Source organism: Melanerpes formicivorus, unplaced genomic scaffold, assembly GCF_026170545.1.
Source record: "Melanerpes formicivorus ecotype bairdi unplaced genomic scaffold, bMelFor1.0.p_v2 SCAF_6, whole genome shotgun sequence".
Taxonomy (NCBI): Eukaryota; Metazoa; Chordata; class Aves; order Piciformes; family Picidae; genus Melanerpes; species Melanerpes formicivorus.
This window is the reverse complement of record NW_027142358.1, coordinates 22,027,155-22,052,365: the sequence shown is the minus strand read 5'-3', so window position 1 is coordinate 22,052,365 and position 25,211 is coordinate 22,027,155. Positions and strand designations below refer to the sequence as shown.

Below are 25,211 nucleotides of genomic sequence, written 5' to 3'. Positions count from 1 at the left end.
CTTCTCTTCTCCACACTGAACAACCCCAGCTTCCTCAGCCTGTTGTCACAGGAGAGGTGTTCCAGGCACCTCAATTTTTGTGGCTTTCCTCTGGACCTGCTCCACCAGGTCCACGTCATTCCTGCACTGAGGGCTTGAGAGCTGGACACAGTACTGCAGTTGAGGTCTTACCAGATCAGAGTAAATCTTTAGGCTTCAAAAAGTGATGATACAACATGTACAGAAGATGCAGGATGCAACATCAGTTAAAAGCTATTATCTAAATTATGAACAACTTTATGACCCACAGAAACCTACTGAAGAGGACAGCTTACCTTCACAGCACTAGTGTTGTTTTGTGAGCCTCTGACAATGACTGTAGCACCATACATTCGAGAACGTTGTTTAAAGGAAACTGAAATACTGTATGTCTGACATATATGCTGAATTGTGGGAGAATTAGGATCTGGGATTGGTTGGAGAATTCCAGCAATAGGCAATTCAAACACGAGTACCAATGGAAGCAGCTCCTACAAGAACACATAAAAGTAAATATTGAAAACCAAAATCATACTCACCAAATAATTTTATTACTAGTCAGTGATGATTACGGTAACATAAATCCTCCACCCAGGATTCATTGATAAAACTATTACCATATCCTAAGTTGGGAAAAGGTATTGATTTTTCACAAGAGACTTTGTTTTGCCTAGCGTTTGGTGGTTTAGCATTGCTTTCAGATTTTCCCCCCAGAACAGCAGGATCTTTTGCAACTAAGTACCCACAATAAAGCCAGAAACTTCTCCATACTAATGTGCATAAACTACTTCCATGCATACCTATAAGCAGGTCAGTATTTGTAAAACTTCCTGGAGAAGTCTCTTTTCTGACACTGATTAATTGGAGCTCTGAAATCAGTGACAAAGCTACATAAACATTAGCTTCTCTCATGACAGTCAATAGAATAGACTAGAATAAACCAGGTTGGAAGAGACCTTCAATATCATTGCATCCAACCCATCATCCAACAACATCTAATCAACTAAACCATACAATCAAGCACCCCATCAAGTCTCCTCCTAAACACCCCCTATGATGGCAAATCCACCACCTCCCCAGGCAGCCCATTCCAACAGGCAATCACTCTCTATGAAGAATTTCTTCCTAACATCCAGTCTAAGCCTCCCCTGGCACAGCTTCAGAGTGTGTCCTCTTGTTCTGGTGATGGTTGCCTGGGAGAAGAGACCAGCCCCTGCCTGTCTACAACCTCCCTTCAGGTAGTTGTAGAGAATAGGGTCTCCCCCAAGCCTCCTCTTTTCCAGGCTAAGCAAAAAGACCAAGGCTGTGTAAGTGGCATACCTGACTACAATAATTAAGAACAAAGGTTTCAGAATTTATTCGATTATGCCAGAATACACATAACAAATCAAAACTAGAAGGCAAAGACAGGAAACCTCTATGAGTTTTGAATGGCACTGAATTCTCCCAATGTTTACACAAATTAAACAAGAAAATGGTTAAAAAGGCAGCAATTGCCTAAGTCACAGATTGACACAGATGCCCAAGCTACTACAGGCCATCTGTGGAAGATATAATAAGGCGCAAACTGCTCCATACTGTGTTTAAAAATTCATCTTGCTTATCTTTTAGACTTGTTTTTCAAGGTTCAGCTTTGGCCAGAATGAGAATCACTGCTTTTACAATGCCCTTTCCATTTTATTCACATGAACATGCATATTTGTTCCTATATTTCTACTGTCATAAAATAGAGCCAGACAATCCCAGGGTTCTCAAAACTGGATTTCCCCCCCCACACACACCCCTTTCACAGGTGGTTTCAAGGGAACACTACAATTAAACAGTCTATTACCCTAATTCTAACTCTTGCAGACTCCACTCCAGCTGGCTGTCCGGCAATAGACACCTGGAAGAGCACGAATATAGAAAACATAGCATCACAAATTCAATGATGCATAGGAAAAGTTATTCAGACACACCCAAAAACCCAACACAGATTTCAATTTCAGACCTGGTGACAACCTAACTGTTCTCTAAACAGCAGCTAAAAACCTATAACCGGTGTAAAAAGAATTAATCACTTATGGGATCATAGACTACATAGTCATTAGCAAACAGAGAAAGACAAAACAATATAGTTCCTGGGATCAAATAATGAAATTATTACTGCATACATGTGCTCAGTGTGAGCACAGAAACCAACCACAGCAGGTTTTCTCGGACTGTATTTTGCTTAGCAGCCACTGGGATGCAGGAGAAGGAATTCTTAATGCAGTGATGAAAGACTTGAAAGTGAACAAACATTCTGGCAATATTAACATTACAGAGGCTCCAGAATTCAGGTTCATTGTTTTTTAATAAAGTTCATTTTGCTAGCTATCCACCCAGTTTAGCTTTCAACTAAGTTACACCATAAGCTAAAAGAAAAAAAATTAATGACAGTATGGCTTAGGTTGGAAGGGACCTTAGAGATCATCTACTTAACCTCCCCACCATGGGCAGGGACACCTCAACTAGACTTGGCTTCTCAAGGTCTCATACAGCCTGCTCTTCAACACCTCTAGGGAGGAGGCATTCAAACACTCTCTGGGCAACCTATTACAGAATCCCACCACGCTTGTGCTGAAGAGCTGCTTCCTAAGGTCCAGTCTAAACCTACTTTCTCTCAGCTTAAAATCATTCCTCTTTGTCCTGTCTGTAGACATGCTTAGGAAAAGTTCCTCTCCAGCCTTCCTGCAAGGATCCCTTCAAGTACTGGAAAGCAGCTCTAACGTCTCTCTGCAGTTTTCTCTTCTCTAAGCTGAACAACCTCAGCTCCCTCAGCCCATCCTCATAGCAGAGGTGTTTCAGCTCTCAGATCACCTCTGTGGCCTTTGGACTTGCTCCAATACCTCTCTGTCCTTATAGTGGGGACACCAGACCCAGACGCAGTCTTCAAGGTGGGTTCTCACAAGAGCAGAGTAAAGGGACCTGCTGGCCACACTCCTCTTGAGGCAGCCCAGGATATAATTTGCCTTCTGGGCTGCAGGAGCACACGGCCTGCTCATGTTGAGCTCGTCATCAATAAATACGCCCAAGTCTCCTTCTTCAGAGCTACTCTTGACCCACTCTGGACCTAGCCTGGATTTGTGACAGGGACTGGCCTTATCCAGATGCAGAACCTTGCTAAATAAAATCAGGTGTTGAAGAGGAAAAATAAACAAAAAATTACAGAAGCAGTGCTTTTCATACTGCTTCTCCACCACTCACACTAAGTTGTTGACTTCTGTATGCTCAAAATAATTTTACAGTTTCAAAATGAGTTTCAAAATGTTAAAGTGATTCATGAGCCATTTCAAATTGTTTCCATCTGGTTTTGAAGATTTGCTCACTTAAGAAGTCCCATGCTTTCCACAGAGTGTAAACACAAAATTCTATTTCCCTGAACATGAACTCACTGTCCCCAAAAACCCCAAAGTGACGAAAACTTCAGCAATGTTATACTCTCAGGAATTACAGTATAAATGAATGCTCTGTTAAACAATACTTACTTGATTGCTTTTCTCTGCTTGATTATTCCTATTTGAGTCTGGAAAATGGATATGGCATCCTGTTTCCTCCATCACTTTTTTAATATTATTGCCACCTTTACCTATCACATGAGAATGTTCCGTATGTGAAACATCCATCTTCAAGGTTACTCGATTGCTCTGGAAATCAAGCACACATGATTAGATTTGTTCACAGCATAGCCTGATTATTTTGGAGTAATCTAAGTTCAAGAATGACATTCAGAATTGTACTTCCAAAATAGTTTTCCTGGATAAACTGTCTTAACCTCTACTCAAATAAGATGTTTTGAATATGGATCACAGTCAGACGCTAAACCATTCCCATTTTCTTTCCAGGGAGGAAATTACATGGAGATAATTTTCCCAAAGATACATTGTCACAAAATGTTTAGACATTAGGCTTTTAAAATGTGCCCTAGGTTTTATCAAGTTTGACTTAAATGTCCTTTCCCAATCCATAGGAAGTAATTGTAATTATGGTTTGTTTATTGTTTGGGGTTTTCCCCCCTTTTTTATTTGCATTAACACCACCCTGACTGATCTGAAGGAATCATATGATGAAGACTATAGCAAATCAAAGCCATGTGACCTAAAACCAACAGGGCTTCTTTCCCTAACAAGCCTACAAATTTTTTTTGGTACATCCATTTTTAAAATGCACAAACAGTGCCTACAGTTGCTCTTAAAACCCATATTGCCACCAACCCACAATGACCTTCTTCACAGTTGTTCTAAAAATGGTGCTTATCACTGGCAGACTGTTTAGAGAATTAAAAAATTGGTGTACAGCTGTGCAGAAGCCATACATATTGCCCCCAAAGAATCGCTATTGGATAGAAAGAAAATCTCATGAACACATGAGACTCCTGTCCAAAATATAGACCTTCCATAAATTCCAGCAATCATAGAACGGCTTAAGTTGGAAGGGACATTTGAGATCATCTACTCTGACCTCTACTATGGGCAGGGACACCTCTCAACTAGACTTGGCTGTTCAATGCCTCATCCAGCCCAGCCTTCAACACTCCCAGGAAGGAGACATTCACAACCTCCCTGGGCAGTGTATTCCACAGTCTCATCACCCTTGTACTGAAGAACTTCTTCCTAAGATGCAGTCTAATCCTACTCTCACTCAGTTTAAAACCACTTCCCCTTGTCCTGTCACTAGACATCCTTATGAGAAGTCCTTCTCCATCTTTCCTGTAGGATCCCTTCAGGTACTGTAAGGCAGCACTATAGTCCCCCTGGAGTCTTCTCCAGGCTGAGCAACCCCAGATCCCTTAGTCTATCCTCACAGTCTTGATGTTTCAGAGTATAAGAATGAAGTAAGAGTTCAAAATAGAACTGCATGAATGTTCCTAAAATTGAATTCCAAACAGAAACAAAATTTTAGTTCCATTGAAGTGGCTGCATAATCTCCCTGTTTCCAGGGAAGCTGATTTTTCAGATGTTAAAGAAATCTCCCCAATCCAAGAAACAAACCATGTCTGTTTTCAGCCATACGGCTGGATTTCTATATAGTTTAATTCTGGGAAAATTTGCTAAAGCAAGCATTTTCTTGTAGCACATTTAAATATGCCCAAATACCAACATCCAGAAGAAATGTACCGGAGACTTCTTCAAAGCATTCATAAATGCCTTCAGTTTAAATGAGCTCACCTAAAGAGATCAATTTCCCAATGAAATTAAGTATTAGGGTGACATTCTAAATAATCCCTTACTTTTGTGTCCAAGACAGACATGATTTTCTCTTTTGCTTCTTTAACATTTTCCTTTTTTCCAGAGACTTTAATATGGGGATCTATAAAGAAATAAAAATTTGTAAGAAAAATAAACAAAACCCATCATCACTGTTTAAATAAAACTGAACCCATTTGTTCCACTTTAACAAACTACCACCAACCTTTGAGATCCACCTAAAAACCTCATGTATTGTTCCATCCCTTCAATCCCACAATCAGAATAATCAGATGAGTTTATTAAATGTGATAACCAACTGAAAACAAACAGAAATCGAATGTCAAACGTGTGTCACAGTATTATGGATCAATTCCGTAGCTAAGCCAACACATCTCAAATATAGCAAGAGGACAACTGGCAGCCTTACTGAAACACAGAGTGTAAAAGAAAAACTTCCAAACTCAAACACACTATTCAGTTCATTATATTTAATTAGCCTCTAGAACTATCCTTTGCAGTTTGAACCTGGCAATAACAGTGCCTCCACCAGAAGTTCTCTGATGAAGTTATTACATGAAATTTAAGTAACACTTTTTAGAATCAAACCTCTAAAATGTCAAGCATATAAATTAAGATTTGCCACTAAGCCAGGAGGAACACCATATCATGACAGTTCTTACCCAGTGAGACCTAAAATACTGATTCCACAGCACAGTTCAGTTTGCATTATAATTTTTAGACCATTGTCTTTAAACAGTAGAAGGAGTCGTGCTGAATCACCAGGCACAGTTCTGTATCCTGTATATAGACTCGGTCAGAAAGTACAGAACTCACTTTGGAACTAAATCAAGTATCAATTACTTAAGTGTAAAAAGGACACTTTAGATAGTTTAGCAGCACCATCTGGTGTCCAGAAGCATAAAGTGCCACGATGTGAAACTACTGTCAAAACACCCATTTAATTCAAACAAGCCACAACAAAAATTAATCTCCAACTACTAGCCAACATTTCTAAGTATTAGCAACAAGGATCTTATTTTGCAGGTGATGCCTATTTTCTCTTTCCCCAGTTCTTGAGTACTCTGCCCTTTTGCAATGTTTGGTTTTTTTTTTTCTCTGATGAAATTAACTATTCTCCAAAAAAAAGAAACATTCTGAATCCTTTTCTGGCTAATGAATTAATCTAATTTATTATGCCAGACAGATGTGCTCAACTTACAGTATATAAAGATAAAGATATTCTCAATGGCAAGACAACACATAGATGTAACACAACATATGCACCTTTCCCATTATCTCAGTGACTGAAATCACTTCACTACTTAAGAATTGCCAAACAATACAATTTTAGATCGCAAAGCTGTTGTACTCAACTGAAAATTGAAACTGTTTAAGCCATGCCTGGATACTGTTTTCATTCCAACAGTAAAAAAAAACCCTCATTTTTACTGCTGAAGTCCTGAGCACATTCAGCTGGGGATACAGAAATGCTGAAGGATTCCTTGCCAATTTTTATGAAAGTCAAGAAAAACGCAGCATTTTGAGTTCTGAGAAACAGATACTTTTTTTTTTTAAAATGGAAAAACTGTAGTCACAAAAACATGGCATGAGCATAGAATTTAGGAGCTCCAAAAATCTGCTGCTTCAGCCTTTTCACAATGGAGCAAAGTAAAAACAAAATAAAACAACAAAAACCCCCAAAATAGTCTTAAGGGCAATTTTTCTTTTCTAAGTTGACAGTAAGCCATGTGATTCTAATGTGTTTAAGCTGTGTGAATATTTGAAGTGGATGTTGCAGGCAGAAACTCCCAGAAGCAGATTCTAGCAGACTATGTGTGCTCCAAGTGCTCTTCACAGACAACGAGGAAAAACACAAAACCAGACCACCACCACTTTGGGGTTGATTTTCACGTATTTGTAAACATTGTGCTTCAATACCAATTTGGTTACCAGTATGAAAAAATATCTGAAATCAAGTCTGGTAGCAAGGATTAATACCATTCTCTAATACTATTTGTTTAGCCATTGGTGAAAATACACCTCAGAGTACCTATTTTAAACACTCCATCTGATTTGGACTCCTCTTGTTGATACTGACACCTTCAACAAGAAACCCCCAAACAAACATCAAAATCTTGTACTCCTACAATTAACCTTTGTTCTTTTAGAGATAAAAAAAGCTCAGTTGATTGCTTAAAACAACAAAAGCAAAGAAGAATCGACCAAGCCAAAAAGAATTCATTGATGTCAGTGACAACTCCAAAATACATTACTAAAATTAAACTGGTCTTCAGTGTCCTTTCCTTCCTTGATTTCTCAGGAACACTCTGGCTGGTAATATATATGAAGTTCATTTGAAGTTAACACAATTCTTCCTTTGAGACTTGCACACCTTCCTTCAGAAAGCACAATTTAGATATGACATCCACATGAAAATTTCTCATGAGAAAAGTTACTTGCAGCTAATAGATTTTCAATGCTTTGAACTGGCTTTGTAGGAGCTGAAAGTATATTGAAATTACGAGTGATCTGCAGGAAAACAAACAGGTACCCAAGTAATACTGAATCAACAACCAGACTGCCTCAGGAATTGATTAAAAACCAAAAAAAATTCAGAGGCAATTAGATGACACAATTTGATTTTCTGCATATTACAGACCCTTAAATGTCTTAACTATAACTCTTTATGGAATTGATTAGCTTGCTTGTATTGTTGTTCTTGGGGAAAAGTGGAAAATTTTGTGTTCTAATGGTTGAGCAGTTTCAGCCTCACAGATTTGTATTTGGTTTTTGACACTGGTGTTCAGTGGTTCTTGCTGTAACTTCCCTGTTACCTCCCAAGATTAAAGAATCCGTACTGTACGAGAGCATCATCTTCCATTACAAGTCTACATATGCTAATCAAATCACCAAGCATACCAACTCTTTTTCTGAGCCCAACCCTAAATATGGTCATCTGACCAAGCATTAAGAAAAGTATGTTAGAGAAGCTGCCTGCCTTTTTTTTTCCCCCTCCTGGCTAAATAATTTCTTTTCTAAGTAAAGGATATTGTTTCTGTTTTAAACACAACACCACAACCAGACTTAACAAGACATAATCAATAGGAAAGTTTTTCCTAAGCTTGTTGCAAGGCCAGTGCAGATTTGTCTACACTTGACCTCAAATGACTGCTAAACAGAGAAAACCTGTGACTGATGGAACCTGCATTCACCTTCAGTTTCAGCTTTCTGGTTAATCAGAACTATTTTGTGGAAACATCCAAAACTGAATAGCATCTGAAAATTGTTTTCAGGAGTAGGAATGAAATCACTACATAAGGTCTTTGTGCATCAATCCGTGGGAGTAATTAAAATAGTTGACTTTGGATTTCTGAATGTTTTCTGAAACTGTTGCCACCAGTAAGGAGCCAAATACATTAAAAATGGTTCCAGACAATTTGTTACTTTCCAGAACCAAAATCTTAGGGTGTTCAGTACTTGCACATGCCAAGTGATGTCTCTTCACTATTGTATTTACATTAGAGAAGGTTCAATATATCTTTTTTTCCCCCTGTCACATATTTTTCAGGTGCAACAATTTATTCCATGGATTAAGTGTCACACTTTTTTTACATTAGAAAAAAATTACTAACTTGACTTAGTACTATGACATGTTGGCTAAAGCCCTGTCTTTAATGTTTGAAATACCTACTGGGTGCAACTGTAGCAATTCATCTTCGAAGTACAAAACAAAATAAATGGCACTCTTCAAAGTATGAAAAAGATTGTTAAACATAAAGGTACAGAAAGTGTAAGGTATTTATAGTGAACACTGAGAAATATAAAATTAGCCCCCAGTCAGTGTCTAGGCTGACCTAAACTGATCACTGTACAAAGCCTTAAATGGATGCACTAAACACGACCAACTGATTTCCACACAAATTGTTCTTGCTGCAAGTGAGACCATAACAGGGTCATTTTCATGCAGGTGGCAACTAGCCTGAACACCATACTTCACCCCTGAAGAACACTGTGCTTGCAATCTACTTTTACTACGGGGAGGGGATGGGGGGGAGCATAAGTAAGGATATATCCCATTTCCCCACCTTCCCCCTCCCACCACCTCTTCTTTATTATTTTTAGTAAGCTTTTGAATATAACTGGAAGTATATTTCGAATCAAATTAGAGTTAGAGCAAAGAACAGTTGACTACAATAAATGAAGAAATAAGACACCGACGCTTCAAAGGCAGAACAAAGGCTTCAGCAGAATTCTGTGTGCCGAAAACATATCCAGCTCTAATACTTTAAATACAAGTGTGGTATCAGAAATGGGAAATTTTCACTTAGGACTAGTGTCCTGCAAAATACAAAGTGTCATTCTAGAGCAATCTATCTGTTAATCAATTGTGATGGGCAGTATCTTTTTCCTGAAGAATGGAAAAGCTAAATTTAATTTGAACAAATTATAGGAACAGATTTCTCCTCCTTATCCCACCCCTTCTGAAGAATGGGGGAATATTTACATAAAACAAAAAGCTAAAGTTACACAACAGAACATGCTGGAAGTTTTCCCTCAACAGCCTTCTCTTTGCCAGACTGCTGCCTTCAAGTGGTCGTTTATTTCTCCTATCCTCAAATTCCTCACTCCACACTTGGGCTTGGTTTCTACCTCCTCTGTCTTTGTTCACAGCTATACCAGGGAGCCTGCAGCTTTTTCAGCTACTATTGTGTGCAACATTTCAGTAAACAAAAGAAAATTCCTCCAAGCAAAAATGTTTGTGCAAGTGCAAATGCATCCACACTAACTTTTGCCAGACAAGAAGTATTTCAAATAATTAAGCCATTTAACTGCATAGGCCTCTCTCAGAATTCAGACATTACATTTAATGTCTGGGCAAGCTCTTCAGACCACAGCTATGTATCCAACTTGTTTACAGGATGAACAGACTAAAGTTACAGAAACACCATCACTAACAATCATTAGACAACTGGGCAACACCAGAGTGACAGTCATTCTTAGTAAGTAGCTGACTAGGATCTGAATAGCCTAGGAGTATTACTGAGCCATTCAAAGGAAAAGAAGTCAAGAAACCAACTATTTTTGAAGACAAGTTATGACAATATCTGCGCCCAAATTACTTGCTAAAACACACTGAGGTACAAGAAGAGGGTCATTAGGCTAGAATAAACCAGGTTGGAAGAGACCCTCAAGATCATTGTGTCCAACCTATCATCGAACACCACCTAATCAACTAAACTATGCAACCAAGCATAAGAACATAAGAAGTTAAAATAAAAGAGAAAGTTGGTATGTTCAGACAGGGAGTACAGCCTACAATATAGTTAAACATCACTGAATTAATCAAAAAGTTCAAGTAGGATTTCCCATCAACATAGACTAAAAATAATTGAATTGAAAATGTATTTAAGGCTTTAAAATATAGTAGGAAATACTGTGTATACAGTTGTTAGACTGTATATTCACAGAGCAAACTAAGATGGATTGAAGACAGCCAAAACCACTTGAAATAGGCTCAACCTATTCCCATGGAGAAGAAATACCAAGGCTAAAAGCATGCAGCAAATGCTCACGATTAAGGGCATATGCAAAGTAATTAGATCGTAATAAGAGAGGAAATTTATCACTTGGACGCTTGTTGGCTTACCAGTTGAAAAGAATTCTCACCCTCTTTCCAATTCACCTCTGTGAACCTAACCTCCCTGTATCTAAAAACCACAGAAACCGCCCCTCCCTCCCCTCCCCCCCCCAACCACCACCACAAAAACAAAACCACAAACTAAACCAAGAAATCCACCACTCCCATCACCTATTCATGTATTAGGACAGACTGCAGTGGATCATTTCCTACTGTAGCTACCATGTATCCTCAGACAGATCTTTCCATGACATGGTTATTTTTGTTAATTAGGTTTGGATTTTTATGTAGTTCAAATTAGACTACAGCATCATCATCTCCAAATGAGTTTTCAAGTAGCTAACTTGGTTGGGTAGGATTAATGAAAAGCCTGCTCATGGCATCATGAAAGTTAACATGGGCTGCAAGCAATTATAGCGTCTTCACAGTAGACATATCCTGAGGCTCTCGGCACTCTAGTGGATACGTTTGTTGTGGACAAACAGATGATTACGAAAGATCCTTGGGAAGAGCCAGAGACACTGCCTATGTATGCACACACATTTGAAAGACCCTTTGTCTTTCCAGAACTTTCTGACTCTTAACTTTCTAGCTTGTAACTCCAAACCATCTTTAAAAGAATTGCTGTTCAACTCAGAATATGGGAAGGAAGCAGACAAAAAGTAAATACTTCATAGAAAGAATCGTTTGCTTGGAAGGGATCTTTGAGATCCTCTACTCCAACCTCTGCCTACAGTTACATTTGTCTGCCCAAGGACTCATCCCACCTGGCCTTGAACATCCCCAGGGAGGAGGTATCCACAACCTCCCTGGGCAGCCTGTTCTAGAGTCTCACTATGCTCATACTGAAGACCTTTTTCCTCAGATCCAGTTTAGACCTACTCCCCCTCAGCTTAAAGCCACTCCCCCTTGTCCTGTTGCTAGACCCTTACTAAAATCCCTCTCCAGATTCCCTGTAGGATCCATTCAGATACTGTAAGGCAGCTCTAAGGCCCCCTTGCAGCCTGTCCTCATAGCAAAGGTGATCCAGCCCTTGGATCATCTTCCTGGCCCTCCTCTGGACTCACTCCAACAGCTCAGTGTTCTTCTCATAACGGAGATGGCAGAACTGGACACAGTATTCAAGGTGGGGTCTCACAAGCCCTGCTTCTGCCACAGCTCCAGGGGAAGCAGTTCACATGCAGCCCTTCATCTCTTTTCACATGTTGGTTGCTGTCCTGTAGTCATTTGAAGAGCATTAAGTATCAGAACACTACTTGTCAATGCATGTGACAGTGAAGCCAACTATGCCCTGCATACATTCTCCATAATTCATAAAGCAGAGACTGGATAAAACACCAACCTTAACACACACAAGAATATTAAACCAAAAATCTCTTTTCTCAAAGACTTCAGACTATTGTTCAAAAGAGAACTTTAAAACCTGTAACAGGTAACTTCAAATAAACCAGCTAAAGTAAAACAGCAGTTTGATGTAGTCTCAAACAACAACATAAAAAATATGATGTGCACTTCTACATCAAATCACAGCTGGATTCCCCATTCTCAGGTGACTCAGCAGCCTTGAAACATCCAAGCAGAGCACTGAAAGTTAAATGTTCACAACTCCCAGAATTAAGTAAAATTAGCCAGAAACATCAGATAAGCTTTTTTTAAAAAAATAATATGGATTACCTGTACAGCTTACTATTTTTGGAGAAAAACTATTGAAGAGTGGATTTCGGACCCAGTGACAGAGAAAACGAAGTTGAAAAGACTTCTCTTAAAGCGCGAGCAAAGAGGTAAGACATGGAAGAGGTAACAGAACGTATGGCAGCTTAAACAGTATAGTGATCAGATTTGAAGGGAGAAGGGGAAGGCCAAGGTAGAGAAGAAAAAAAAAACCTGAAAAGAAGAAATGAGAATGAATTAATTGTAATCAGCCAGAAACTCCATTTCAGTTACACAATTTCAGTTTCTTAGCACCATAATTAAATTGCTTATTTTGCTTTTTCTAAGGAAAGTCAGTAGGAACATTTTACAAATGCACTCAGGCACTAAGACACACACATGCCAGGTTGCAATTTTGCTACTTCTTGGGCAGTTGCTCTTCAGCCCTTAGCCTAAGCAGCCGCACAAAGTACGGCATCTCTCAGCAGAACACAAAATCTGTTATGTCGTCTTCTTTTTCAGCATGGAACCAATAAAGTCACAGTTCATTACTCAAATGCTTGTTGCCATCATATCTCAAAGAACAAACATAGAAACACAATGCCTAGAGGAAAAAAGAAACCAAGTCAAGGGAACCACAAAAGCTAGAATATTATAAGATAGACCTAGTAAAAGAATACTGTGTCCAGTACTGGGCTCCCCAGTTCACAAAGCACAGGGAATTGCTTGAGAGGGTACAGCAAAGGGTTACAAAGATGCTTATGGGACTAGAACACCTCTCTTCCAAAGAAAGGCTGAAGGACTTGGGTTTTTTTAGCCTAGAGAAGACTGAGGGGGGGATCTTATCATGTTTATAAATACTTCAAGGGCAGGTGTCAGGAGGATGGGACCAGTCTTTTTTCAGGCATGCTCAGTGACAGGACAAGAGGTAACAGGGACAAACTTGAACATTGGAAGTTCCATCTAAATGTGAGGAGAAACTTCTTTACCATCTTCTTCACCACTGCTTTAGCACTTCTTTACTTAGTGAGTGGTAGAGCACTGGAACAGGCTGCCCAGAGAGGTGTTGAAATCCTCATCTCTGGATTCATTCAAAACCTGCCTGGACACCATCCCATGCAACCTGCTCTCGTTGAACCTGCCCTAGCAGGGGGGTTGGACTCAATTTCCAGAGATGCCTTCCAAGCCCTATTAATTCTACGATATCGGACTCATGAGCCCTAATACATCCCTCAGCCTTGCAAACTCTTCCATATCCAAATGCAACCACATTTCACATCTTCCTCATTACTGCCATGTCTTTTAATGTCTTATTGGTCTGACTGCATTCTACCACGCAACTTGAATTTTCTACAACTATTAGAAATTATTAATTCTGTGACTAGAACAGGAGGGTGCAGCAAGCCTTCAGCAAAGACCACTGTACTAGGTACACCTGCATGAACAGGACAAACAGAACTGGCAAGTCTAACAAAACTCTAGTGTAACAGTCCAAAGTTTAATATCAACTTCACAGCTATGTAGTCTCTTACAAGAGACCTCAAGTGCAAGCTGATCATATCTGCTGCCTGTTTCATCTTGTCATGCACCAGACAGAAATAACATTGCTCACCATAGATGGACAGTAAGGAAGAAAAACATCCTTAATTCTTTTTTGAAGCTATGAGATACCAGTTATTTTCTTTATGAAACAGAAAGTTGGACCACTGTAACACACATTTCAAATTTCAGTACAAAGGTGTGGGAGTGTAATGTTGGCTATTACTTTCTATCATAACTTCAAAAATGTTAAGCAGATGAAATTTAACTCAAAATTTGCTATGATTGTTATCAACCAGCTTCTTCCATTCATTGAACAAAATTTACTTTGTGGTTTTTTTTTTGTTAAAAAAGGTCTTAAAAAAGCACAAGGGGTATTTATTGTTTTTTAAACAGCCAGCATGACAATGCATCACTGCTGTGCAGGCTGAAAGAATTAAATGAAAAAAGGGGCAGAGGGAGGAAGTACTGTGTTTGTCTTCCTTATAAATCTATTTATGATTCACCTAATCAAGCAAAAAAGTAATCTGGTGGAAACAATTTATGACAGCAGATGCTTTTACACAAGTAATTTTTGATGTGAACACATGATCTACCCTAATCCAATATTCACATGGTACCATAACAGTTGTCTATCTTACATTAGATGACTACTCTTATTCACTAATTTTAAATTATTTTCTCCAGTATGACAGGCCATTTGCACCTAATCTGGGAAGCAAGCCTTCATCTCCTTAAGATCAGTGACCTACTTAAAAACTTCTGCTTTTCTTCTTAGGGAGGGGTTGATAGCAAGTAAATAACACACTGCCCACACTGTTCCTCTGCAAGGGTAATTTCTTTGTGATGCATTTAAACACCTGAAAGATAAGAATCACAGAACATTTGGGGTTGGAAGGGACCTCCAGATATCATGATGTCAACCCCTGTCCCTGCCAAAGCAGGATCACGTAGGGCAAGCCACACACAAATGCATCCAGAGGGGTTTTGAAAGTCTGCAGAGGAGGAGACTCCACAACCTCTCTGGGCAGCCTGTTACAGTGCTCTGTCACCCTCATCATAAATAAATGTCTCCTCATGTTGAGGTGGAGCCTCCTGTGTTCCAGCTTGTACTGATTGCTCCTTGTCATATCACTAGGCACCAAAGAGACTTGTCACCATCATTCCTGACACCCACCCCTCATATTTATAGACATTGACAATAACAGCCTTCTCTTCTCAAGGCTAAACAGTCCCAGGTCTCTCAAATGTTGCCTTTTAAATCAGGAAATCATCACCTGAGCTGTTCTCAGAGTAATTTTCTCTGCATCTCTTCTGTCCATATGTCTCTCTCCAGTGAGACCAATAGCAACACTCACCTCTGCCTGTTGAGCGTCTGTGGGGTGGGAATTTCAGCAGTCATTCTAATGACTTTTTTGTATGCCCCCCAAATCGCATTTAAACAAAAAGATGGGAATCACAGAGGGGAACACTATGTCAGTCTCTAGCTTATAAGCAAGCAGAGTATAGAGCACACTGTACATTATCTGCTAATGGCTAGAATATCCTAAAAAAAATAATAATCCCAGTCTCAGCTAATTCCAGTTTTTGCTGAGAGACAGCAATAAATTTATACTCCCAAGTAATTGAATTACAACGATAATAGTTTGGATTACTGCATTCCAGGGTTTGAAACGTCAGTTTTTACTAGAGTTACTGCCAAGCACTCTTGCTGGATGTTGAGCCCCTTGATAATTCCCTTCACACAATAACTGTGTTTGTATCTTGGCTCTCCCTTATCTGTCCAAGTATAAGCAAATCGCTGTTCTTTAGGAAAAGCACGGCAAGCCCTGGTCAGAAGTACAAACATCCAAAACTTTGTTTCTACACTTGTTAGGGGAAGGAACATGGTTCAAATCACTGTTGTATAAATTTACTTGAAAGTACCATATCCACTTGCTGACCCCTTTGCTACCTAGAATTTGTTTCCTTAAAGCATTCACAAGTGTGACCAGAAGTGCCTTGCACCTTTCCCAGAACCAAAGCAAACTCATGATTCCACATTTTTGCATAGGATCACCATTTGTTGCAGTAGGCATGCACCAGGCACAGAAGAATCAACAAGCTAACTGCCAGCAAGATCAAAGGCTCAAGCAAACATGATTTCTTTGAAGGCTCTCTCAGTGGTCACCCACACTGCACGCAAAGGGAGGAGAATTAATTGATCTGGCTGGTTTCTGAAATGGTAGCAATCTGGAGGCTCATATAAATAACTCCAGTAAACAAAGTATTTACTGCCAGCTGCGGGCACAAGGGATGCTGCGGATCTGTGCGCGTTTAACTGTTCGGATTGAAGAGAACCAACATGACCTCCTGTGGCCAAATTTCAAATATCCTGGAACAGTCTCTTCTGTTCATTAATTTATTGCAAAACAGGGAGAAGTCATCTATGCTTGGGTCAGCTCCTCCAGAAAAAAAAAGAGAAAGAAAGAAATGAACATGTGATCTGAGCACAGCAGTTCTTTAATTTTTCTGAAGTACACAATTACTGGGTTTGGGGTTTTTTTTCCTCAGAACACATGAAACAGTATGCATTGGCAGTTTCTCATTTACAGAGAAAGTTAACAAAAAGCAGATGTAGCTCATCATACAGCAACTGCAATACATGCTGTAATTAATCTGCATTCCAAACAAATACAGTGTCAGCAAGAGACTTGTTTTAAGTCTCTACATCAGATTATGTATTGATTGCCTTAGCAGCACATTACAGAAGATATTTACCTAGTTGTGATTAAGATAAGGAATAGTTAAACTGCAACAGGTAGTCTGCAGGCAAATTTAGAAGCTCAGCAATGAGGTAGTGCCTAAAGTGAATACTCAGAGAAGTCTTAAAACTACAGAGATTCTTTCCCTGAAAACATTTACAAGCCAAACACTATAATGAACAAAGAGCAGAATTATTCCAGCTTCATATATCAGCCTGAGGAAAGCAGCCACTCACAAAAGACAGACTAAATACTGTGTATGTGCATGCCTTCCAAACTCCAAAATATGCAAAAATGGAATCATAGAATCACTAAGGCTGGAAAACAACTTTAAGATCATTGAGTAGCAAATTATAGAAAGACTTGACTAGAAGGCAGTGAGGTATAAGAAGTTTAGGCCTTCAGGTAGAGAAGACGTCCACTCAGAAAACCAATGGCAGGGGTGTTTCATCTGAGATGCTGAGACTCAAAACAAAATAATTTGTTTTACATTCCACATTCACAGTTCAAAGGGAGAAGATTCCCAGTGTTAGTTTCCACTACTTATTTCTCCATAGCAAAAAAAACCCCAAAACCCCAACCAACCACCACCAAAAACACCCCACCACAAAACCCACACCACACAAACTAAACAACAAACCAAACCAACACTTAAAAGAAAAAAAACAAATGATAATTTGCAGCCCCTTTGCAACTTCTCCTACAAAAGCACCATGACCCAACAATTTAAACCAGGAAGACACAAAGCAAGAGTTGTGGACAAACAACGTGAGAGCTGAAAATCGTCTAAATATTTGTACGATAAAATAATTTTTGCATGAAGTGCTCTTTCCCTTGAGGGTGGTGGAGCACTGGAGCAGGTTGCCCAGGGAGGTAGTTGCAGCCCCATCCCAGAGATATTCAAGGTCAGGCTCAACAAAGTTTTGAGCAGCCTGAGGACATCCTGTGCTGCCTGCAGGGTGTTAGGACTAGATAAACTCTGGAGGTCGCTTCCAACCCAAAATATGCTATGATTCTATGTTCAGCAGGTTTTTCCCCCCCTCAGAGTTTGCTCATTCTGAAATCTAAGATGTTTTTGAAGGGGCCAAATGTATCTATAAGCAAGTTAATTCATGGTTGTAATTCTCCACGACAGTTCCTAGAGGCAGAAAAGCAAACATGAGCTTAGCTTCTCAATGGACTCCATTATAATAGAAATAGGAGATGAGGATACACAGGCATGTATTGTGCACATGTATAACTTAGTGTAACTCTACAAATTTATGGCTAAAAATCTTGGTGGGAACTGTTTGTCACTGCAATATTTTAAAGCAAGTTCCACAAAACAGCTTACATTTTATTGAAGCTCAGACTTTCCTCAGCTTACTTTCTTGGCTATTCTCCTCCAGCATTGCAAAACCCAAGCAGTTTATGTTATTTCACATTACACTGGACACAATTCTAATATGCTGGATGACAGTTGCACTCAAATTTAATCCTCCTTATTGCTGTCTTGTTTTCCTTGCTCACATTCTGTTTTGTGATTTTTGGTAGAAAGTGCCAATACTCTCAGCTCATGGACTAGAAATGAATGTTTTGTGTTCCCAGCACTTGAAATCATACATGTGTTTTGACGCAAGACCAGACATCTGTTAAATGTTTAACAAATTGAAATTGCAGTCTTCTAAACTGCATCTTTATGGAAACAGCACAAGGATATTAGAGATGAGGATACATGCATGTTCGATATTTAATCACTGGATTCGGACAGTAATGGAAGTCTGCATCAATACAGTACCATTCAACAGCTTTTCTCCAGAAAATTCATCAAGTGGAAACCTCAGAAGTGTGTCCAAGCTAGTTTCCTGCATTAGAAGTCCATGCCAGGCACCTATAAACACTGGGCCATAATCCTCCTCTCCACTTCTCGGTACCTATTTTTTCACCTGGTTCTTCCACCACATCTTCCTCTTTCCACCTCCCATCTGTTTTCCCATTATTCTTAATCCAACTTTGTCACTAACTCTTTACTTTCAAAACCCTCATTTAAAACTCCCACTCTAACCTTATGCTTCCTGCCATTTATTTCTTGAATCACATCTACCTCTTTCCATCTGTCTCCAGTCACTTCATCAGTCTCCCATTTCCTCTCCATGTCACTGGCTTCCCCCATTCCACTTCATTCACAACTTTCTCCCTTTCCCACAGCTTTCCTCTCAATATCATTTGCCTTTCCCCCTTGGCTAGGGTCAAGACAGGTAGTATAGATGGCCAGCAATCCTCAGTGACTAGCCTTGGTTAAGGGACATGGACAGATGTTATCTGTCTCACCAGTTAAACTATACCAATTCATCAGTTCAAATTGCTACCACACAGCCAGAAGCAGAGGATAAAAGAGTTCTTGATAAGCATCAGTTACTTTGCAACTGCTAAAAATCTGTAAGTAAAAGTTAACAAAAAAAGTCATCACAAGAACACTGTTTAGGCCCTGGATTTTGTGCTCTTCAGATGTTACTTGCTTTACAGGAAATGTTAGTCTTGCCATATAATCAAAGAATAAAATTACTAGCACAGTTTATACAAAGTTGATTTTACACAGATGAAAAGCTTAAAATCCTAACCCCCCTAAACCCCTATATCTGATTTTCAGGTATTCTCTCTTACTGCTAGTCCATAAAATTGCACGATTCAAATTACAGTTTCCAGAGGAAGTCATTACAGACTTATTAATGATGGTTTTGTATGTTTGTACTTGGTCTTTGGCATAGACTCACTCTACATTTAGATTAGTATAAAGAATGTTTGAAACCAAAGCAGTCAAGAAAATAATAATCACTATTTCAGTTATAAAATAAATAGATTTGTAGAGACAGACACTTACATTCTATTCTAGACAGTCTGAGGGGGCTGCAGAGGTTTGAAGAGCCAGCCCTACCCACAAGTGCTGCTGTCAGCAAGAAAGCCTGGAGCATCAGGTGATGCACTGGCTGTCTTTTGGGGAATATTTGTCTTTGCAAAGCAATTACAGAAAGACAGTATTAAGAGACTGGAAGGACTACTAAAAAATAATAATTGCATCAGCTAAAGAACACTATATCACTCCTTCAAAGTCTAAAAATGTAACATTCTCCCCAGCAGTACTGGAACAAATATGAGATCCTCAAGTGGATTTCTGCTGTGCATGATAATTTCTGCATACTTTTGAAAGGTGTTTTGGGATTCTGGTCTCCTCCACTCAAGTAATTGTTGTTCCAAAACAGAACAAAAATTTGAATCATGCCTAACACACTACCATTCACTGACAAATTCTAATGTGTTTAAATTAGGATCCTCAACTAAGCCTGCAATAAGCTCTTCATATCGACGTCAAACATTTGCATACAATAATGCATTAGTTTGCATCAAGAACTTCTCAGCGCCCCTTGAAACATTGTGAACCACTATGATTTGAACACATGGATGTGGGAATGAGTTATACACAAAGAAAGATGAAATAGAATAAAATAAACCAGGTTAGAAGAGACCTTCAATATCATCCAACACCACCTAATCAACTAAACCATGCAACCAAGCACCCTATCAAGTCTCCTCCTGAACACCTCCAATGATGGTGACTCCACCATCTCCCCAGGCAGCCCATTCCAATGGGCAATCACTCTCTATGACACTTGGCCTTTTTAAACATGTCCACATGCTGAAAACCAAAACTAAAACATACTATGGTCTTCAACTGGCATTGGACACCAGGAGTTTACCTTCTCTTATGAAAAATACTACAGAGTATGAATAATCCCTTCGCAAAGAAAAAAGATATTGGAGCAGTTACTTAACAGCATTACAAACAGATTAACTGCAGCCTCTCCAAGAGGTTGCCAGAAAAAGTCTGATAGGCTAAAATAGTTAACTGATTAATTTGAATTAACTGACTAGAATTTTCTGTATTCTGATGATGGTCACTGACAACACGGACTATTCATGCATATTTGTAAAGCAGGATGAATCGTTTCTTCTTGGTTTTAGTGAGGTTAAATAAAAGTTGCAAAGGAATTTTGCTCCATGCACAGAAAGCTGACACAGAATTCCCAAACCAACGGTTCTGTTGTCATGGGCAACAGCAAGGAAAAGGCATTTAAATGCCAAAATTTTTACGAAAACCTTTAGTGGACTACTGTAAAGTCAGACCTATGACTTTATGCCTTGGGAGCCAAAATGAAATAGCTTCAAGAAACATTCTGCTGACAAAAGGGTGTGGGCATCAATAAACCAGTGGCCCTGAATGCCCTCTCTGCTAGTGGGTTTGACATCAGGGTACGCTGTGCTGGAGGGCTGAGCTGCCTAGCAGGTAGCTATGGAGGCAGGAGGACAGACCTTAAGCATGCAGTAACACAAGAATGATAAGACCACAACCTCCCTATTTAACAGCTGTGAAAACAGTTCCGTCTCCCCTGATTTCAGTTCCTAGTCTTTCCCGCAGAAGTATTTGAAAGATGCACAACATCTATCCTTACTTACAACATACAGAATGAGACTATCCCAGGGGTACGGTGATCAAAAACTACTGTCTCCACCACAAGGATATGGACTTGTCTCGGATTGATGCATTAAGATCCCATTTCAACTTACAAACCTGGAAGCCATGTGAAGTAATTTCAAAAGTTTATCTTAAAGTACCTGTTTTGACCTTTGTACAACCAGATGGAGAGCTCCTATGGAGGGAAGAGGTGCCTGCAGAACAGTCACCAAATTATCACCTCCACCCACTTACCAGATGGGTTATTGATGGGGGACTATTTTCCTCTCTCTGTAAAGGTGGAAATCCACATAGAACCATAGAAAAACCAAGGCTGGAAAAAACCTTTAAGATCATTGAGCACTACCATAACCCAACTACCATGACCACTAAACCACATCTACATGCTTCTTGGACACCTCCAGGGATGGTGGCTCTATTACTCCCCTAGGGAGCCTGTTCAATCACTTTTCCCTCATATTCAATCTCAACCTTCCCTGGCACAACTTAAACTATTCTCTCTTGTCTTATTTCTAGTTACTTGGGAGAAAAGACCAACACCAGCCTCACTCCAACCTCCTTCCAAGTAGCTGCAGAAAGCAGTAAGATCTCCCTTTAGCCTTCTCTTCTTGCACACTTTCAGCCTTAATCTTACCGTGTAGTGACATTTGTGTTTTATCAAAAATTAAGTCCACGGCACAGTTCCCAGCTGAGGGGAGGAAAGATAGCATGTCCTGAGCTTAAATCCCCAGTGAACCAGCCAGTTCTTTGTTGCAGACTGTCCCCACAATCACAAAATATCAAATCAGCAAAGCTAGAGCACGTCAAACACAGAATGTTTTCTTCTATATAAACAGCTGCTGTAGCTGCAAAAGGAAAGCTACAGAACGACTGGTACCAAGAGTAAACAGAAAATATAAAAATGACATTATTTCACAAGAAATAGGAACCTCCAGCTGAATTGTACACATATTGTAATTTACTAGCTTAGGTGTCTACATACACACAACTTCTCAGACCAAAGCTAGCCAGAGAGTAAAAATCTTAACTGGAGAGTCTCCCTGCAGTCCACAGGCATTTGAACCATTTTTAATAGTATAGCATATTGCTGAAATGCCTAATTTGCAGCCCATCACTAGCTAAAGTTTCCTTTGGCAGAGAGATTTTCCAGGATAATCATTCCCACTGCAGATGTACTCAGTACACCCAGCTGCATTATGTGTTCCCTCTCCTCAATTTTTAGTTTTATTATCAGCTCATAAGTTATAGTTCTTTTCTTTCCCCTGGTATTTTAATTCATTCAATTTACTGAGAGAGCTTCATCACAAAAAATATTATCTTCTCTATGAATTCACTAATAATAAAGACCTGAAATTAATCTATGTAGGAAACTGCATCTCTAAATACCAGTCCAAAATCCCAGCCAGGCACCTCTCAACCTCTCTTTCATGGTCTTTCCTCCATGCTTTTCATCTTCAGAACTAAATTTATTTCAAATTTAAATGAGTCAAGTGCAGGAACTGGTTTATTTCTTCTTTTCTCCCCTCAAAAGAAAAATCCCTGCCTCAGTTTCTTGAGGAGCTTCAGCTGTGTATCAATTCATAGCACCTCAGACAGAAAGCATGAAGACCACCACAAGTAGAGCACAGGTTTGAACAGAGACCTTGTCATTCTCACATCACCAGAAACATTAGTTCCACACATGAATATATACATACACAAGACATCCACACTTTTCCCAGTGCAAATTAATTCCTCATTTTTCCCCTTAAGTGAAATTTTTCCCTGCAAGTGGGAGAGGAAAAACAAAAAAATTAAATCCATTCATACTTCAATACCATGAAGGAAGGTACCTAAGAGATCAAATCTCACTTTACACCATAAAATGTTATTAATCCTTCACCCTTCTAAAGAGATCTTGCTCATTTACCAAGGTTGTTAGCCCACATCTCCACCTAAATATTCCATTTCTAAATATAAAATACAGATCAATTATTTGAACTCCACTTCCTTCTTTTTTAATATAGATCCACCTGAACATGTTCAAAACCACTCTCAATTTAATTTTTCCTACAAAAGAGAAGTATTACTGTCATTCAGTCACAGCAATGACTCCTGAAGAACAGAACTAAAAGGCTCATCTCAAAACTCATCACCTGGTCACTCATAAGAAACTTTTCTACTTAGGTTTCTTAAAGGAATTTTAAAGAAAATATAATTTATCATGTTGTCAGAAACAAACTGACTTTGGCTGCTGTAAAACAAACCATTCAGACTAGATGTACAATTATACAGAAGCACATATGCTGAAGATGGCAAATACAAGAGTATTGATAATAAAAGTAATGGAAGAATTTGCAAGCTACTTCAAATAGATTCGTAAAGCTGAGAACTTCAATAATAAATTCTTCTCAAAACAGTAGACTGAAAATATTTCTGGTGTGCAGTTCTGATACAGTGACTCCAAAAGCAGAATTTTTTTATTCTGTGGCTTTACTACTCTAACAACTAATCTCATCCCGTAAACAAGAATTAAAAAAATACCTTTTTTTGATTTTGCTCCAATCTTCAACTTTGATGGCCAAGCAATTTGTGTATTTGTTTCTTCCATAATCTGTTAAAAACAAAGCATTTATGAAAAATCACGATTTTATTGTTCTACTACAAAGTCAAAAGCTCATTCTTGGGAACGATTATGTTTACCACTTTAAAGTGTGTTGAGTAGCATTACTTATAGATGGCACAAATCATTAACCACTTGTCTTGAGAAATATTTTTGTCTGTTGACAGATGGAGCTAAAACCTGCTCATTCAAAAGAAATCCAAAAAGCAGTTCAAAGATGCTCAGCAGTTTCCACACAGATCAGATGACAACTACTACCTACATCGTGCTTTAGGTCCAGCTGAGATAGAATTTTAAAGCTCTAAAATTAAATATTTTTTTAATTACCTTAAAATTACTTCTAAGGAAATCTTATTGAATTTACATCAAATGCTTTTGCATCTCTAATTCAGAATACCTCTGTTTGCCTTCACAGGTTGGAGTTTTTGTCTCACCTTTCCATGAAAACAACTTTTCATTGTAGATCTACCCAGATTAAAATAAATAAATAAATAAAGATATCTAACTTCTTGGGTTAGCAGTGGAGGAGACTTGGCAGCATTTCTCACAATGCAGTGTGCAACCTGTCTATAAATCCCCAATACAACAATAGGGAAGAACCCTGTGCACACACTTCTACTTAGAAATCCAGCCAGTGTCATGCAGACTTTTCCTCTCCATGCTTTTGTTCTACTAAGTAAGCCCATACAATGATGAAATTTAATACAGGAACAGACTTAGAGTGCCTCATTAACACCCACTGGTAGTATCATAGTATCATTCAGGGTTGGAAGGGACCACAAGGATCATCTAGTTCCAACCCCCCTGCCATGGGCAGGGACACCCCACACTAGATCAGGCTGGACAGAGCCTCATCCAGCCTGGTCTTAAACACCTCTAGGGATGGGGCCTCGACCACCTCCCTGGACAACCCATTCCAGGGTCTCACCACTCTCATGGTGAAGAACCTCCTCCTCACATCTAGCCTGAATCTCCCCACCTCCAGCTTCATTCCATTCCCCCTAGTCCTATCACTACCTGAGATCCTGAGAAGTCCTTCCCCAGCCTTCCTGTAGGCCCCCTTCAGATACTGGAAGGCCACAATTAGTAAAGCAAGAGAAAATGGACAACAGCAAACACTTGGTATATATGAATTGAAAGTAGGTTCTCAGAAATGTTGAGCATGCCTACTGAGCCTAAACAACTTTTATATAGAGATCTCATCAATATGTATGATGAGATCATACTTCTCACCACAATTGAAAAATCAAAAAAAAAAAAAAATAATCTTATCTTGAAGAGGACCTAAAGAAATGAGAAA

At 39.2% G+C, this 25,211-nt stretch overlaps 1 protein-coding gene across 1 annotated transcript in view; it reads right to left on the bottom strand.

Moving 5' to 3' along the window:
- Positions 1 to 25,211, bottom strand: part of BICC1 (BicC family RNA binding protein 1) — a 109,239-nt gene that overhangs the window by 27,729 nt on the left and 56,299 nt on the right. Inside the window, exons 3-7 of the mRNA XM_068140052.1 lie at positions 23,833 to 23,902; positions 5,270 to 5,349; positions 3,528 to 3,686; positions 1,850 to 1,903; positions 315 to 509 (exon numbers count right to left, since the gene is read on the bottom strand). Coding sequence (XP_067996153.1) covers positions 315 to 509; positions 1,850 to 1,903; positions 3,528 to 3,686; positions 5,270 to 5,349; positions 23,833 to 23,902 — 558 coding nt within the window. The remainder of the gene's footprint in view (positions 1 to 314; positions 510 to 1,849; positions 1,904 to 3,527; positions 3,687 to 5,269; positions 5,350 to 23,832; positions 23,903 to 25,211) is intronic.